The following is a 17,245-nucleotide window of genomic DNA, read 5'->3' on the forward strand; positions in this document are numbered from 1 at the left end:
GGTTTTAGTTTGTTGAAAATGCAGGATCTTCCAATATTGAAACTAATAAAGAAGTCAATGTCCCTTCTAACTGAAAACTATTTCATAAAGATGATTATTGGATGGATAAATCTTCAAAAAGCTTTGGGTACTGTGTAATGGAGTCCCCATAATTTTTTTTAATCGCGTTCATGTAGAATATTATATATAATCACTGCGAATCAATGAACTGGGACTTATCATATAGTTCTAGAGAACAATTATTATTTAAACATCTGAAATAATTTATTATTTCATATGTGTCTTATTCATTAGACCTAGTTGCATGGTAGAAGACTAGTTGTAACTACAGACATTAGAGTTGTTGTTTGGTGAGATTACTTCAAGATATGTCTCTAGACTTGGATTCCTTGAGAGTTGGGTCAAAGTTTCACCGGTTTTCACTATAGTTATGAGCCTTCTAGCATCTTAGCAGCTATATTTTTTTAATAAATATAATCTCTTGTTGATTGTATTAGTTTGAAATACTTAGTTAATATGGTTAAACTAATCAAATTTTTACAAAGCAAAAGTAGTGAGTTATTGTTGGTATCACATCAATCTACCTACTCCTTTATGTTCTTCTACTTAAAAGGTATTTAATTGAAAGATTAAGGTTGCACTGTTATGTGCTGACGGAAGGCATAAAAAGAATAAAGGGGGGAGAAAGCTGATCAAAGTTAAAGAGAGATCATGGTGTTTTTAGTTTGAAAGTCCAAATTGGACAGAACCATTTAATGTAAGTGTGACTGTGTGGTTAGCACCTCTATGAAACAGACATATATCTATTAATAAATGCAGAGAAAAAGAGTTGAAAATGTAAAAAGGCCTCTTAAGCGCCTTCTCCCTTTCAAAAGTTGCCTAACATGCTACAAGTCATGCAGCATACTCAACTCATATACGTAGTTTTGATCCAAACCCTAGAAGTGTTCTCTACGTATGTTAAAATTAAACAAGTAGTGCTTCTTGAGATTAATATACTCTGCCTCGATTGATTGCATCAAGATCGATACTCGATAAGTTTCATATATTGTTATATTAATATTAAAAAACAAAAAATATATATTGAAGTCTTTGTGAAGATCAAAATATTTCACAGTTTTATGTATGTTTCTATTTATGTTGTTTTGTATTATCAAGTCACATTAGTACATTGATATGCATAAATAACATATGTCTGTATAATTTTTTTTCGGTGAAGACATATCTGTATAAATAGTGAAGATAATAATTACTTATTTTTTCAATTTTGTTTTATTTAGATGTATGTAAGTATCGGTATACACAGTATTAATTATACACCATTATATTGGTAGGTAAAAAACTATTGAAGTTGTTTTTTTGGTATTGGTATAGACAAATCAGATAAGAAAAGAATAAGAACAAATCTCTCTTCTTTTTCTCAATGGAAAGACATGAGTTGGATTAAGATTTAAAGTTTGGCTAGGCTCCACAACTCATATATTTCTATAAAGAGAAAAGACATTTTACATCATCTCTCTTTGGAAAAAATCTGCAACGACCCAATTAACTTTAGGACAAACTAATTTAGTAAATATTTTTCTTACACTTAGCTGCGAATTCGGAAGCAAGTGTCGATTATAAAAATAACACAAATTACTTAATTAATCAGTATTTATAATCTTTCAATATTCAGAAATCAATTTGATGGAATCAAATAAATCCGCACAGTGAAGCAAGAAGAAGATGGAAGATCAAACCAATACTAGACAAAGGAGATTGGTAACAAGAATCTCTGGATCTTATTGTAAACAAAATCAATCCCTTTAATAATATAAAGCAGGAGAGATTAGTATATGAATTGCATGCATTAAAAATGTGGTCCCCACTTATAACCATCCAAGTGAGCTTAAACCCCACCAAACTTAACTTTGTCCCCCATTAATTAAATCAATGGTTTCACACCACTATTATATATCAACCCTCTCTTCCCTTATTTGTATGGAATCTCTAGCAAAATTCCAGTAATTCACACACATCTTCTAATTCGCTTTTGTCAACCTCTTTATTAATTGGCACAACCCGTGATGGCAATATAAATAGCAAAACCACCAGCAACACCACCCTTTGTCCACGAGAGAAAGAAATCAATCACATCCTATCCAAATTCAAATCACGAAGAACAAGTAAAAAGGAAGAGATGGGAAATGCTATGGGGAGTAAAAAAGCAAAGGTGATGAAAATAGACGGTGAAACGTTCAAGCTCAATACTCCAGCAAGAGCAAACGACGTCGTTAAGGACTACCCTGGACATGTTCTCTTGGACTCTCACGCGGTGAAAAACTTCGGGCCTCGGGCCAAGCCACTTGAGCCTGACTACCAGCTCAAGCCCAAGAAGATTTATTTTTTGGTGGAGTTACCCAAGGTTAAGCCCGAACCATTAGTAACGAGGAGGGTGCGATCCAGTGGAATCCGTGGCATGAACGCCCAGGATAGGCTTGATTTCTTGATGCTGTCGAAACGCTCCGTTTCGGACCTTACCATGGTGAAGCATGGGCCCAAGCCAGAAAATGGTGGGCCCACGAGGGTCAAAATGAGGCTGCCCAAGGCCCACTTGGAGAGGCTTATGGAGGAGAGCCACGACGGGAGCGAGGTGGCGGAGAAGATCATAAGTTTGTATATGGGGAATAATGCCGCCGTGGACGGCGGCGGCGCAACGGTGGAGGCCCAAAAGGAGGTTCACAATCGCAAGCCACGAAGGGTATGTTATGTTTGTTTAATTGTTTTCTACTATTTTATGAGAAAGAGTAGTAATATATTATTTAACATATTCTTTTTAATACATAGTTTATTGAAAGTTAATAATTTTTTTGTAAGTCTTACTTATTGTTATTTAATGATTCTCTCTTATTTATATTTTTAATAAATTTTAACTAATTAGAGAGAGTGGTGCATGATCAAAAGAACACCCTAGAAGATGTGTAGCTAACACTCTTCTTATTTTATTGATTTTAATGTTGTGAGTTGTACTCTTGAATCTTTGACATTTTGTTTGAACGTTGGTGATCTTCTTCTGCTGTTTCCATACATATATAAGCAAATTGCTAGATACCGACGTGTACAAAAGTTTTGTTGCGTACATACACATGATCGTATCTTGTGTGAGCTTGGGAAAATGATCTAATTGAACATTCACTTAATAATAAATCTTTATTATATGAAAATTTATATAATCAATTTTATGAAAATAAGATAGAAGTTGTGTTTGATTTGACTTTTTTTAATCTTTAAAAGTTATTTTAATGTTTGAAAAATTAAAGTTAAAGTTATTTAATATTTTTTAATTTAAAAGTTAAATCTTCTTGAATAATAAGGAAAGAGAAAGGAGGAAGAAAACAAAGTATAAAAAGTTGTTTACTACATTTTTTTTCACTATAAAAAGCTCTTCCTATTGTTTAATTTTTGTATGATTAATTGTGTTTGCCACATTTTTTTTTATCTTTTAAAGAAAGAAAAGCTTATAATAAATTGGATTAAATATTGCATGCAAGTTCCATTTTTCTGTGCTTATTAAATTTGAGTTAATTTTCATTCCCTGTTGGTGCAAATTTGATATTTTTAATTAATTAGAAATCATTCTAAGTATTTTAAAGTAATTATTATAAAATTTAATAAATTTATTATATATGATAATTTGTGAAGAGATAACCGTGTAATGTTTTAATTGAATTTGTTAAATTTTGTTTAAGTAACGTGATATTTTTGACTGACTTGATTGGTTTTATTTTAATAAGTCCAAATTTTGCACTTCATCTAAGATCCGAAGTTGCCGTTATTAGTTGACCACCTGAATGATGACAACAAATTGGAAACAACAAAAATTTGAATGTCAAGTTTTGACATTTTCTAGTTTACGAATCAAAAAGACCGGCAACCCAAAAATTTGAAGAGAGAATGAGAGATTTTGTGAACGAAAGCATAATTGAGACAAATTATACTTAATGATTTTAGTAGCAATCAACCTTAGTTTGCTGATGCTAATGATAGTGTTTGATGGAAATAAAATTATATTGCTAGTTTTAACTGCTCAGATAAATACATTCACTCTTGACTCGGTTTTTTCACGTTGTTTATGAGACTTCTTTTGTTTATTTCTCTTTTGGTCGTTATGAGGTTGCTTCTTAAGCCATCTAACATGGTAAGTAACATGTCTCACCGTATTCTTTGTTCTCATTCATTTTGGACCATCGAAAGATGCAGAATATGTTGAGGCAGAAGTCAAACGTAGAATCGCATCAAAAGTCGGTGCTTATTTTTAAATTCCATTTATTATAAAAGTTAAATCATAGTTGTGCACTAAACTAAACACATGCTGCATAAAATTATCTTTCAAATAAATACTTTTTAGAACAAAATAATGCAATAAAAAATACAATTGATATCAATCTTATATTGATTAAAATAGAACTGGATTTTTTTATTCCTTACAATATGTTTGGAAACACGTTAAAAAATGTTAAACATGGATCCCCAACGCAATTAATAGTTACCTTTGCATCATTTTCAATATGATTTTACTTTAAACGTGAATTTCACGTGGAACCAAACACATATTTAAACAAAATATTGAAGTGGTTAGAAAAATACAATTCATGACAATTATTATCATTATTTCTATCTAATATTTTGTAACAATTTTATCCCTAGAAATGAATATTCATAAAATATTTTTGAAAAAGAAGGTATATATTTACTAAATTAAAATGTGACACTTCATCCCTTACATTTATATAAAAAAAAAAAAAAGTGTTTTCTATTTTCCAATCCTTTCTTTCAATGGTTTTAACACTTGGCAGACCCTTTTGCATACTTGTTTGCCACAATGCATGAGGGTAACAGTGAGCAAGCCAAAAACGTCAACATTGTCGGTATGTCAGCAACTATGCCGAGAAATGCAGCATAAGGACTCAATCAATATAATTATTCCTCGTTTGGTAGTTGTATAGCACCTTCAGAAAACGTGTTGTTGGAACCATTACTGAATGTCTTTGAAAGTTGGCTAACAAGAGTAGAATATTTCAATGTCAGTCATAATTAGCCTATGATATGTGTAGTTAGTTTCCTAGTAATTCGTTTCGGTTTCCATGCAAAGGCTCGTTCAAATTGCAATATTGTATCTCCATTCACATATATTAATTACCAGTTAATATGTAACTCTTCATGGACTTAAGCTAATGTTCTTTATATCTATTTTTTTCAGAAACGGGTGAGTTTCAGCCCAGTGGAACAAGCAGAAATTCATGAAGAATCAGCAGCACCACAACAGTCACTAGTTTATAGCAGTCCTTCCAGATAGTCATTTATGCAGAAGCAAGCCATTATTTATATGTTAGGTGCTTCTAATGCAATTTAATTTTGCCCTAAAATCTGTAGCCTATATATTGATAGACATGTCTATACATTTATACAGTAGTAGTGCTAGGACCAGAAGATGCAAATGTTGCTTCAATGATTCGCCCCATTTGTAGTCAAATGTGGAAATATATTTTCTAGAGATAAAGTGGAATTAAGCACATGTTATCAGTTAAGTGCCTATAATCCTAACTAAAAATATCTCGCAAAGTAGTAATATAATGTCAAATAGCAGAAGAAAAATTACACTAAATTGCATTAATAACAAGTGTTAAGCATTTCAAACCTCAAGTATGCAATAATGAGTTATTCAAACTCATATTTAGCTTGATATCATCTAGTGCCTGATCTATGTAACAATCGGCATTATTACATGTCAAATAGTCACAAAGTTCAAACAAATGCTTATTTAGATACCCTAGAGTCAAACTTATTTCTAATGGCATCCCAAAAGGCAGGAATAGAGATGTCATCAGGCACCTCCTTAAATGATGGGAGATAGTTTACATCCACAATTACATGGTCATGAGTACCTTCCTGAATTACAACATCAAAACCAAAGATGGTAAGCTGAAGCCTTCTCCTAAGCCAATTTGCAGCATCTGTAACCAGCTTAAGGTCAATAGGCTCATTACTTGTGATACTGTCAGCGGTCGGCATAGATTTTAAGCTATCAAACAGTAGAGGTTTGAGCTCATCACCATTAGATGATTTCCTCAAAATATCAGCATTTGGTATTGACTTCTTGACAGCATAGAAAATCTTTTCACCCAAGACATAAAATTTATACAAAGTGGATGAATGATCCACATATTCCTGAATAACAGCTGGAAGAGGAACACTTAAATTCTTAAAATCATCAACTTTGAAAACAATTGCCATCTTATGTGCATCACTGACACCACAAGCAACCTTAGGTTTCACTATACATGGAAGAGACAATCTAGCTTCAGCTAGTCCAGTTGCAAAATCAAATTCATCAAAGTTATCAGCCTTAAGAAAATGGGCCCCTCTGATCAAATATTTGCCTTCAGTGTTCAGTTCTACTAAGCCAAGTAGAACTTGTTGAATTTCTAGCCTATCCAATAAAGGATAAACATTACTCAGTGGATCAATAACACAGAAATCCTGGTGCTGATCCAAGTATCTTTGCAATGCTTGGATGTTCTGTGTAAAAGTAATATTATTATCTTCAATTGATAATATTTCATCAGTGGCTTTGTGGAGAACTATGTCAACACCCTTTAATTGAGATGATAAAGGCAGCTTGGATGCGAGAGGCACAAACATCAACCCATTTTGAGTAGGACACAAAGGAAATGCACCCCTCTTTGCAAAATCTTCGACACGAGAAGGCTTCATTGTATAACTCACAGTCACAGCATTGGTTCCAATTGATCTTTTATTTAAGTGGCATATGGTCAATGGAAACTCCTCTAAGTTTTCAATCTGAAGTATATTTGGATTGTGACATATGCTTTCACCTCCAACATTTAGAACAACAACCAGCCAATTATAGCTGCTTAATTTAGGTAAGAACTCCTTCTTATCAGAAATCAGATAAATAATAATGCTGCCATCATCAGTATTACTCCATCCAGGCATAACCTCACTTACAGAATCATTTAAGATGAAGCAATCAAGTGAGTACAAACTAGCAATTTTTTGAAGAACACTTGCCTTGTCATCTGGAAGGCCAACACCATAAGAAATTCCACTATGCGTTCTGGACAGGAAGAGTGTTCGGATGAGAGACTCAGCTCCTGGCCGGAGTAAAGAAACAGTTTTATCATCACCACTTTCAGCCAAGAGTACTGATTCATCCAATAACACCCCCCTCACTATACCCATCTGAGAGTGGATGCAGCACTACCAAAACAAAGAATGAAACAGTTATCATTACAACCTTTTTTTTAAAGTAAAAACATAGAAAGTAGAAAAACGTGACTTAGTTACCATCAAACACACAATATATTAGATATATGTAAATTTTAGAATCAATCTAATGAATTAGGTTGATAATGATCGACCCTCAAACCATAATTTTTCAGAATACAAGATTTTTCTACTTCCATATTTAATACAACTAATAGTCTGAGTCTCAGAATGTATGTCAAAATGTCAAATATATTAGAATATTATTGGTTAAACAATTTCCAAAGATTAAAGTAACAGATATAAGTAGACGGCAATCTGTTTGCAGAATTAGCCACATGACCCACATCTCATTCGGTTTCATTTTTATCAGAAAATGAGGAAGCATCCTGCTTCCTTATAAGATTACTATAACCAAAAATTCTTCCAAAATGAAATAACAACTTCTCTTGTATTAATCCTTAAACAAGAAGGACAAATTCTATTTCCCTTTTTCAAAGATGTCACTTTACCTTTAGTTCTAGAATGAACAATGAGACCAAAGTAGTTCAAATTGGGATCAATGTTAAATGCCAGCCCAATAGAATTTCAAACACCATAGTACTTGCCCTTTCTCCACCCCATATCCCAATCTCACCAGCTTTTGCAGGGCAAGCTTTCACACCACATTGAGCCGACACTCCAATCATAGTTAATATCACCTCCCTTATGGGTGTAGTGAAGTTCAGCTCCTATTTGCTCTTAGTTCTTCTATGGGTATAATAAGCTATGATCAATTCTTCTTTTTCAAAGGTGGATATTGCAAGGCTTCACATCTCCTATGAGGTTTTCAATCCAAGTCCATCATATCCTGAAGTTATAATGCATCCCAATAAATAGTAGACAATTCCTATTTTCCAGGCCTCAAGGCTTCACAAAACTCCCACTCCCTTATTCATCATGACATGATTAATTCCATAATCTGTTTCATAACCTACTCTTTATTTTATTTTTTTTAAATACCATTTCGGGGTAAATGCCAAGTTTCAATTTTTGACAATTGATCCAGCTTCTAGCCAAAAATATCACAAATTTACAGCACACTATGAAACTGAGTATATGAAAATGAAATCGACCAAAATGAAAATTTGAAAAGAAAAAAAAGAGAGAGAATGGAACTTTGGAATAGAGGAGGGACTAGAAGAAGAAAAAACAATGCAAAATCACATAAATCCAAAAACATGCAAACAGAATTGCAAGAAGAAGAGATGAATCAGGTAAAGAAGAAGCTCACACCTGATACAAAGATGATCTCTCTCTGACGTGAGAAAATTTCCTCTTCTAATTGGTGGCTTAATTAGAGGTTTAGGAAAATGGACGAAGTCTCAGATCAGAGGTTTCAAACGTTAATGTGTGGATGTTTGGAGAAGACAAGGAAGAGGAGCAAAACAGGACTGAACAACTCTTTAGCAAAATTGAAAGCGGGTTCATCAGACATCAACGTTTGATTCCTGATTTAACACGAATATATATTAATTTTGTTTTAGCAAATTGTTTCTTTAATAAATTAATGTTGGAGGAAGAGCGTGTATCGAAGTGTTATTCCAACTTTATTGCTAATCAGAAATTGGAATAGAATTATTTTATATAAAACATAAATAATAGTTTTTCTTTTCTTTTAATCAAAGTATTCTTTGATAAAAATAATATTTATTTAAGAACTCACATCTCTTAATATATAAATGATAATTTATGTTAACAAAATAAATTCATGTTTTTGATGTTCACTTCTTGTTAAAGATTGCTAAATTCTTTTATATTATTCATTTAAGTTAGATTATAACTTAAAAGAGATAATCAAATCACCACCTAGATGATTCAAAAATAAAAACTGACATATATTATTATTATTGAAATAAATAAATAAAATTAATTGTAATTAATTGTTAAAAATACAATATCATCTTAAGTAAAATTTAGAAAATTTTCCTTTTTTTTAAGTGTTTTTTTTTCTAATAACTAATTTTTTTATCTTAATTTTTCAATTTATCATGGAAAAAAATTTTAAACTTTAATTAATATAAATTTCGATCAAAAAATAAATAAAATTTTATTATAAATTATTTTTACCAAAAATCGAATTCAATCCAACCTAACCTAGTTCTTCTTTAGATCTACTTTTTTTCACTTCCATAGTATCTAAAAAATTTTGTGCATAATTTTATATTTTTTATTATTTTATTTCATGCAGTATTTTCGATATGATTTAAGTCATTTTGATTATTTATTATCATCATCAAATTTGATCTCCCTAGAGTTTTTACATGTCATTGCATGCAAATTTAAATTTATATTGAACATTTAAATTCTGCTAGATATATATAACAAAAGTTTTTTTTTAAAAGCGTAATATCTCCATAACCTATAGCCATGAGTCTATATTAAGATATAGATATTATTGATGTAGATTTTATCTCTGGCAACAAAATTTACTCCATAAGTAGAAGTAAGAAATTGAACTCTTGAAGAAAACCCAATCAATATACATAACAAAAGTTAATCCAACACAATAAAATGTATTTTTTTTTATGTATTGATAAAGAAAATTAGACCTATCAATAGAAACATTGTATCTTTTTTCGCCCAAAAAGAAAAAAAAATAAACAACAATAATGACTTTATATTAAATACTCCCAATAAAAAATTATCACATACATAAAAAAAATTTCCCTATCCATTTTTCATTTTTATCCTACATAAAACTTTATCACATACTAACAAGTGTACTCCAACAAAAGCACTGTCAAATTCAGTATATAAACCAGAACAAAGTCCTTCCATGCGTTTCTATATAAATCAAAGTAAAAAGGGGCAAAAAAGATTGCTTAAGCTTATTTTGTGCATACATACGGAAAAAGCAAATTAACTGAACGACTGCGTAATCCAAGCGTTACGCATAATATACATTGGTACGCAACTCTAAGTCACTAATTAAAAGAAAGAACTTACAACATATATATATATATATATATATATATATATATATATATATATATATATATATATATAACATTATTATCATGGGGAAATTAATTAACATATAGTTAGAACTTAGATGGGGATGGCATTGGTGACTGAAGGATATATGACTGTAGCGGGATGACCCATGATTTTGCGACCCTTTGTGTGGCGAAAGCAATACACGAGAGCCCCCACCGGCCACTCAACCACCGCTGCCGCCGCAAACGCCAGGAACCCGAGCGTTGGCCCCACCACCTTGCACCGGCAAGGGTTGCTGGTGTTGCCACATTGCACGCATATTGGAACCCCAATTCCAACCATCTTCAATCAAATTTAGACCTGGCTAGTTTGTGTAGTGTTGTGAACTTGGGAGTGATATGAGGATAATTTTGTGGAAGATGATGAAGTACTTTGTAACTTTGATTTTTGTTCATGTTGAAGATTAAGACCATGGTCTGTTTTTATAGAGAAAAAAAGTGTTAGGAGAAATGAGATTTGATTGGAGAACTAGTGGGTTGGGTTTACGAGCTACGTGTCTGCATGTAAAGGCATTATTGGTACACGTGTCAGTTCTTGCTTGACCTATTAGACACGTGTTTTTGTTTACTTATCTGGTTTTTGTGCAAAAACAGTCCTGAGACACGTGTCGTTTCGAAGGACTGTTGTAATTAATCATCATTCCTAAATATTTTGTTTAAGTACATAGCCATATTAATCTTCTAAAAAAAAGCTAATTTAGTCTTTGAAAATATAACTGCAAAGTATATTTAATTGTCAAATAATAAAAACTTCATTTAATGTTTTTAAAAATGTATTGTATTGGTTAAATCAGTATCGTATTAAAGATAAAGATTGATTATACATGAAAAAACGACTATTTAATTAACTAATAAAATACATATTTAAAAGAATTACTTATAATCTTTGTCTTTTAAAAATTAAAACTCAACAACATATAACAATACATAAAAATACAAAAGCAAGCGAATTGTTGAATCTTGCTATTGTATTTTTATTTAAAAGTATATGCTTAGTTGGTTAAGTAGTTACATTACTTGCATATGGTTAGCCTAATAAGATCTACAAATAGGACCATGCATAACTAATTTAATAATCTTTTATTAATCAATATGTTATCTCTTGATATATATTCTTTCTACTTGGCGTATGCCTATGATCTTTTTTGCTCTCATCTTTTGATTACCAACATGGTATCAAAGCTCTTCCATGAAAAGAGCAATGATTTCACTGCAAAAGAAGAAGAGAAATTAAGAGAAGGAAGTTAAAATTACATATGATTCATAAATATTTGTACGAGCAAGAAATGGAGATGAAAAATATTGAAGAAACTAAGGATTTTATCTATGAACAGAAACTCATTAGTTATTTGCCACAGCTAATCTCATCGATCATCTTCCATGATTGTGTTGGAGAAGCTTGATTCAACGACAACTTCTTAGCAATGTTGTTGTCACTAGATTCCTTCCTTCCCTCCTTCTTGCTTCATTTGTCATCAATAATATCGGGCATCGACCATTTCTCCTCCATTACAAGAGATGCAAACTCTAAAGCCAAACCTCAACAGAGGTGCTTTTGTCTTCTTTTTTTTCCTATTAAGCATTGATGGTTAATAAGAATTCTCCATTTGATATACATATATGTTTGTCAGGCACTAAGTGCTCTACGGACACTAGGTGTTTAGTTATAAGATGTTTTATGGAGTGAGGTGTAGGTCTCTAAAAAGTAAAAAGAGAAACAATAGTAATACACTCTCTAAGACCAACTTCAATAGAGATATTTTTGTCTTATTTTGCTTATTAAGGGTCGATGTCTCTTAAGAATTTTCTGTTGGAGATACATGCTTGTCAAGCACTAGGTACTTATTTAAGGATTGATGTGTCTGCAATTTATTAAAAATCATAAATTTTATAATTTTTAGTTCTTATTCAATAAAATTCACTCATAATTTTATAATGTTTAATAGATTTTAAGTAATAAGAAAATCATTAAAATAAATAAGTTTGACAATTATATGGTCCTCTCCACTGTTGTTGTTAATATAACTACGACGGCTCTTTCCAGCCAGCAATCATTGCTATTATGTGACAAAAATATGGTGTTCGATCTCCAATGTTGTTGTGTTGTTAATTGATGAGCAACTCACATTAGAGATGTTCTTAGATCTGGATTGCACGTCTTTGTCTCCTTTTGTTCCCCATAAATCAAGAGGGACAGAGAGAAAATTAGTATAATGATTTTATTAGTTGTGAAATTATTGTAATCAAATAAGATACAAAAGTTTAAATATGTTTTTGGTTTTTGGTTCATGTAAATTAGTATTTTTTTTTTAAATTTTAGTCCTTGTAAATTTATTTTTTTAATTTTAGTTCTTCTAAATTCATATTTTTTTATTTTGGTCCGTGTAAGTTTTTTTTTTATTTTTAATCTTTTTAAGTTTGTGTTTTTCTAATTTTAATTTCTTTAAAATTTTAATTTTTTCATTTATAGTCCCATAAGTTTACATTTACAGGAATTTAAATTGAAAAAAATATAAACTTACATAGATTAAAAATAAATAAAATATTTCACGTGAATCAAAATTAAAAAAAACATCAACTTAAAGAAATTAAAATTAGAAAAATAAACTTCTAAGAACCAAAAATAAAAATAAAAATATAAACTTAACGAGGTCAAAAATATATGTAAGCCAAATAAAAAAAAATAAGATTGAATTTTTTTTTCAAGAAACTAGGATTTCAATATTAATATTGTAATTATAGAAACAGAAAGTAATAAATTTTATATGCATAATCTGATGTGACCATACTGTAAATCTAACCATTCTTTTATAAGTTATTTACAGAGTTCAAAATAAAAGATCATCAATTTCATTCCGTGATGCTCTGCATCCTTGTGCAACAGTTATCTCCAAAATCACAATTGCTATCATGCGACATAGCACGTTGGCCAAGTTAAACAACATATGATGAAAGATCAGCAATATGAGGTTAATATGTACCTGGAAGATTAGTCCATGCTATTGACAAAACACTAGTAATAATATAAGATTAATAATGTATAAGTACTGAAGCAAATTTATATTAGCCTTAAGAAATTGCAAGAAAAAAAAAGGGTTTGAGTTGGGCCAAAATTGAAATGAGTGAGACAAAGATGGAGCTGAAGCTGATGCTCAGTTACTCATCAATGATAATGGTCTCCATTTCCTAACTTTTTGTCGTCTTCCTCAACCACTTAAATGTTCTATTCTATAAACTCTAGGATACATCTATATTCACAAATAAACTTATTGTCCTTTGCATGGCTTTAAAAGAATCAAATGTAAGCAAAATAATCAATGCCCGGAACATGAAAGTGAGCATCCGGTTCCTTCATCTTTATTATCTGTAAAATCAGAATAAATTCTCAAAGTGTCAAAGGGTGTCTTTGTGCAGCAGCAATGCAAATGAAAAACCAATATACCAAAAACGTGTATTGATATAAATTTGCAATATTTTATAAAATAAACGTGTAACTTATTTGACTACATTAATAAAAAATATTGAACCATAATTGCACTTTTAATTTATTAATTATAATCTCATTTCCATAATTCCATTGATACACCTTTACCGATTACCATCCATGATGTAGCATTGGCATATACAGCTTCTTCTTCTTCTTCTTCTTCTTCTATGCTGGTATTGTAGTTTATAATTTGTCTCTGATATATCTGATGCAAATGAAGACCATACAACTCGTACATGAATGGTTGGCATGCAACTGAAATTGGGAGTGACCAAGAATAATCAAGAGGTAAAAAAGGAATGGCTCATCCTATCCAAGAAAAAGTGTGTAACTACACTTTTTTAATTCTAAATTCCTGGCATGTGATTCCTTTCTTAATGTGCTACCCCAAACCAATTTTTTTTTACATGCACTCTCATTTTGTTTTTAGATACTGTGCACAAGTCAAAATGTATATGACTATATATAAAAATTCATGAAAGGAACTACAATAACTCTGAAATTGTGTCTTGGCATATATTTCCTGTTGGTTACATCCAACATGGTGGTGGAGAGAAATTAATGAATTGTATGTTACCTAAGAAAAATTTATATATATATATATATATATATATATATATATATATATATATATATATATATATATATATATTCTGATTGACTAGTGTGGTGTCTGTTAATAAAAAGCATACATAGAAACTAATGAAGAACTAAAAAGTGCTTAAATGAAAAGCTGAGTCTTTATAAAAAGTTAATCCGTCTCAGAAAATGATGGGAAAAGACATAAATAAAAGATACTTCTATTCTTCTATGTCACAAGTGCAAGCTACATTAAATAATTGGTTAATAAGGGGAAGAATAATGACAGCTTCCCACTTTATGCAAAGTGATGGAAGCATTCTATTCTATTGTTAAGAGGTGAGCAAAGAAAGGTTAATTTCCCCTTATACTTTTCATTTTAACAGATAATAAAGTACGATTTGGACACGTCAACCAGAAAAAAATGGTTTGAACTTAGATTTCATTTGAAACTAAAAACTAAAATTAAATCGGTTTAAAGATTTCATTTAATTTGCTTTCCTGCCATCTTGCTAAACCCTAAAAAAATAGCTAATCGTTGACAGATGAAGTCTTTATTCATTTCTTTTTCTTTTCATTTCTAATATATAATGATTATGATATGATATGATTAAATACTAATTCTAATTTTATGTTGTAAGGGAAATGGCAAGGTAGAATTTCATTTTCTGTTTTACTTCTATGTAAGATTGTGTCCACTACCCTACACAAGCTAGTTTGATGACCTTATAGTTATACCTCATGCAATAGCCATGAAAGTTAAATAGCATACACAATAGAGTGAGAGAAAACTATGGTGCAATTGATGCCTGAATCTGATCATCATTCCTTAAGCAAAAGGCAAATATTCTTATGCACCGTCATAAGTATAGGGAATAAAGAATCCACTATATTGCTCTTTGCTAGAATGTATTTGGAACATATAGTTTCTACAAAAAAAAAGTAACCCTTCTCAGAAAGTGAGGTTTTTCTCACTAAACTCTCCAGAAAGCTTATACAAGATTGACCATTCTCTCATTTCTCAAACCCCTAATTGAAAGAGTCGACACAAGGTCCCCTACATTTACAACAACCACATTCAATTCCCTATCAAACAGTGTTCAAGCACACATAATTGAGCAAACTAAGTTTGTCTTACCTCGATCTCATACTATATGCAATTTCCAAAATGACCGAAGTTACCTAATCTAATGAATGATCTTTGCTTTATCATGTCTCTCGTGCACTCAACGTGAGACAAGAACATCAACACAACCCCTTCATCATTCTTCACATACCCTCTCTCTCTCTCTCTCTTTCTCGTTCATTTTTATACCTTGACTTAAAGGAGAAAATTCCCAAGTCCCTACTACTCAGAGAATGGCTTCTCCAACACTGAGTTTGTGGCCTCAAAAGCCTACAATAGTGTTGTTCCTTATATGCGTTTCATTTTCATATTCAGTTGAAGAAGCCATAACATCTTCTAAGAAGTTAGACCAACCAGTGTTTCCTCCACCAGCATACACTGAGATCAAGTGTGCATCATGTCCTTGTGGAGACACCTGTGGTGAGCAACTTCCCCCACCACCTCCACCATCTCCTCCTCCTCCCTGTCAATCACCACCACCACTGCTACCATCGCCACCACCACCACCACCACAGTCTCCACCACCTCCTAAGTTTCCCTCTTGTCCACAGAATTGCAACCCCTTGCCACCACCACCACCACCAAGATTCGTATATGTGCCTGTGCCAGGTGTACCAAAACCATACACTTGGGTATATTATTACTCTGCTGCTGAAAACAGAGGTGTGGGGTTCCTTGTTTTGGCTGGTTTGGGAGGACTCTCAATGGCAACACTACTCTTGGATGACATCATGAAGCTAAAGCTATATTTCTGAAAATAAGTTTAGTCTAAATGTTTGATTCTCTTCCTTATTCTTGTTCAGATTATTTTTTTTCTATATCTAGTTTAATCCCCATGCACTTATTATTATGTCTTTCCTTCAGGAAAATTGATTCTGATGTGTGATGCACAATAATTCAAAATCTTAGTTGATTTTTTTTCTTCTATTCTTTACGTGTGTGTATTACTTTTCAGTTGATGATTTAGTTCATGCAGGATCACCAGGTTGCTATAATATGTATAGTATGTAGCTTGAATAAAATTTAAATCCTTTAAACATGACGATGTTATGTACCTGTCATTTATCAACCATGTTTCTCAATGTGCACCAATTTTCTTTTAGTAAGAAAACTAGTGTTTTGAATTTGATGCAACAAAAGATTAAATTAATTAAAAAGTCCCCGTTCTGAACCAAATGGGGAAAAAATGATATACAAGAAAGGGACAAACTGTAAGTCTCTTTGGTGATTATTGGTTTGGATGCTCCAGTTCATTTATGTGTGAAATTGCCCGATAATGCCAAAAGAATAGTACTAGTAGTTGCTATAATCAGATTTTCAACCTTCCTTTCTCTGTCCTTTTTTTTTTCTTTTATAATTTTGTTATCTTTATTTGCACGTCTATTTCCCACCTTGTAATAGCATGTTTGTTTTCACTGGTGTCTATTCCGTTTCGCATCAAAGAGAAGCTAAACGTGTTTCTAGTTTCTTCCTCTGTCACCAAGCAGATGAAAATGAAAGTTCGAAACACAATTAAAACTTTGTCAATCTAAAATACTGGTTTTCTCGCCTTTTTTAGTATTCAAAGTGGAAGTTTACTATTATTCGGATGAGGGGGCATGAGTACGAAGCAAAATAAAATGGAACCATATAGTTTTTTTTCCCCAGTAAATTATTACGATATAATCTATCTATATAATACCTAGGGTATTTATTTACATTGCAATGAAGCAACTGATGGTTGACAAAATATTCACAAACCAAAAAAAA

At 31.6% G+C, this 17,245-nt stretch overlaps 4 protein-coding genes across 5 annotated transcripts; 2 read left to right on the plus strand and 2 right to left on the minus strand.

The window, feature by feature from the left end:
- Nucleotides 1-1,906: 1,906 nt before the first annotated feature.
- Nucleotides 1,907-5,559, plus strand: LOC100819441 (uncharacterized protein At1g66480). Its single transcript, XM_006601941.4, has 2 exons — nucleotides 1,907-2,740; nucleotides 5,240-5,559. Exons 1-2 carry the CDS (start codon nucleotides 2,180-2,182, stop codon nucleotides 5,333-5,335), a joined length of 657 nt encoding a protein of 218 aa, XP_006602004.1. The 5' UTR covers nucleotides 1,907-2,179; the 3' UTR covers nucleotides 5,336-5,559.
- A 61-nt stretch (nucleotides 5,560-5,620) lies between these two features.
- On the minus strand, nucleotides 5,621-8,818 carry LOC100815703 (inositol 1,3,4-trisphosphate 5/6-kinase 4). The gene is made up of 2 exons (XM_003552895.5): nucleotides 8,542-8,818; nucleotides 5,621-7,260 (listed from the first exon to the last, which is right to left on the minus strand). The coding sequence occupies exon 2, from the start codon at nucleotides 7,240-7,242 to the stop codon at nucleotides 5,797-5,799; it is 1,446 nt and encodes a 481-aa protein (XP_003552943.1). The 5' UTR covers nucleotides 7,243-7,260; nucleotides 8,542-8,818; the 3' UTR covers nucleotides 5,621-5,796.
- Nucleotides 8,819-10,062: 1,244 nt separating this feature from the next.
- On the minus strand, nucleotides 10,063-10,712 carry LOC121174025 (uncharacterized). Of its 2 annotated transcripts, none has more exons than XR_005889692.1 (2): nucleotides 10,300-10,712; nucleotides 10,063-10,257 (listed from the first exon to the last, which is right to left on the minus strand). XR_005889692.1 is itself a non-coding variant. In XM_041012042.1 (2 exons), the coding sequence occupies exon 1, from the start codon at nucleotides 10,585-10,587 to the stop codon at nucleotides 10,357-10,359; it is 231 nt and encodes a 76-aa protein (XP_040867976.1). In that variant the 5' UTR covers nucleotides 10,588-10,712; the 3' UTR covers nucleotides 10,063-10,271; nucleotides 10,314-10,356. The 2 variants fall into 2 exon arrangements, 1 of the variants encoding a protein (XP_040867976.1); XM_041012042.1 differs by having other exon boundaries at nucleotides 10,063-10,271; nucleotides 10,314-10,712.
- Nucleotides 10,713-15,729: 5,017 nt separating this feature from the next.
- Nucleotides 15,730-16,251, plus strand: LOC102666273 (leucine-rich repeat extensin-like protein 2). The gene has a single exon (XM_006601942.4). The coding sequence runs from the start codon at nucleotides 15,730-15,732 to the stop codon at nucleotides 16,249-16,251; it is 522 nt and encodes a 173-aa protein (XP_006602005.1).
- The last annotated feature ends 994 nt before the right edge of the window (nucleotides 16,252-17,245 follow it).

The sequence above is a fragment of the Glycine max genome, chromosome 18 (assembly GCF_000004515.6).
Source record: "Glycine max cultivar Williams 82 chromosome 18, Glycine_max_v4.0, whole genome shotgun sequence".
NCBI classification, from domain to species: Eukaryota; Viridiplantae; Streptophyta; class Magnoliopsida; order Fabales; family Fabaceae; genus Glycine; species Glycine max.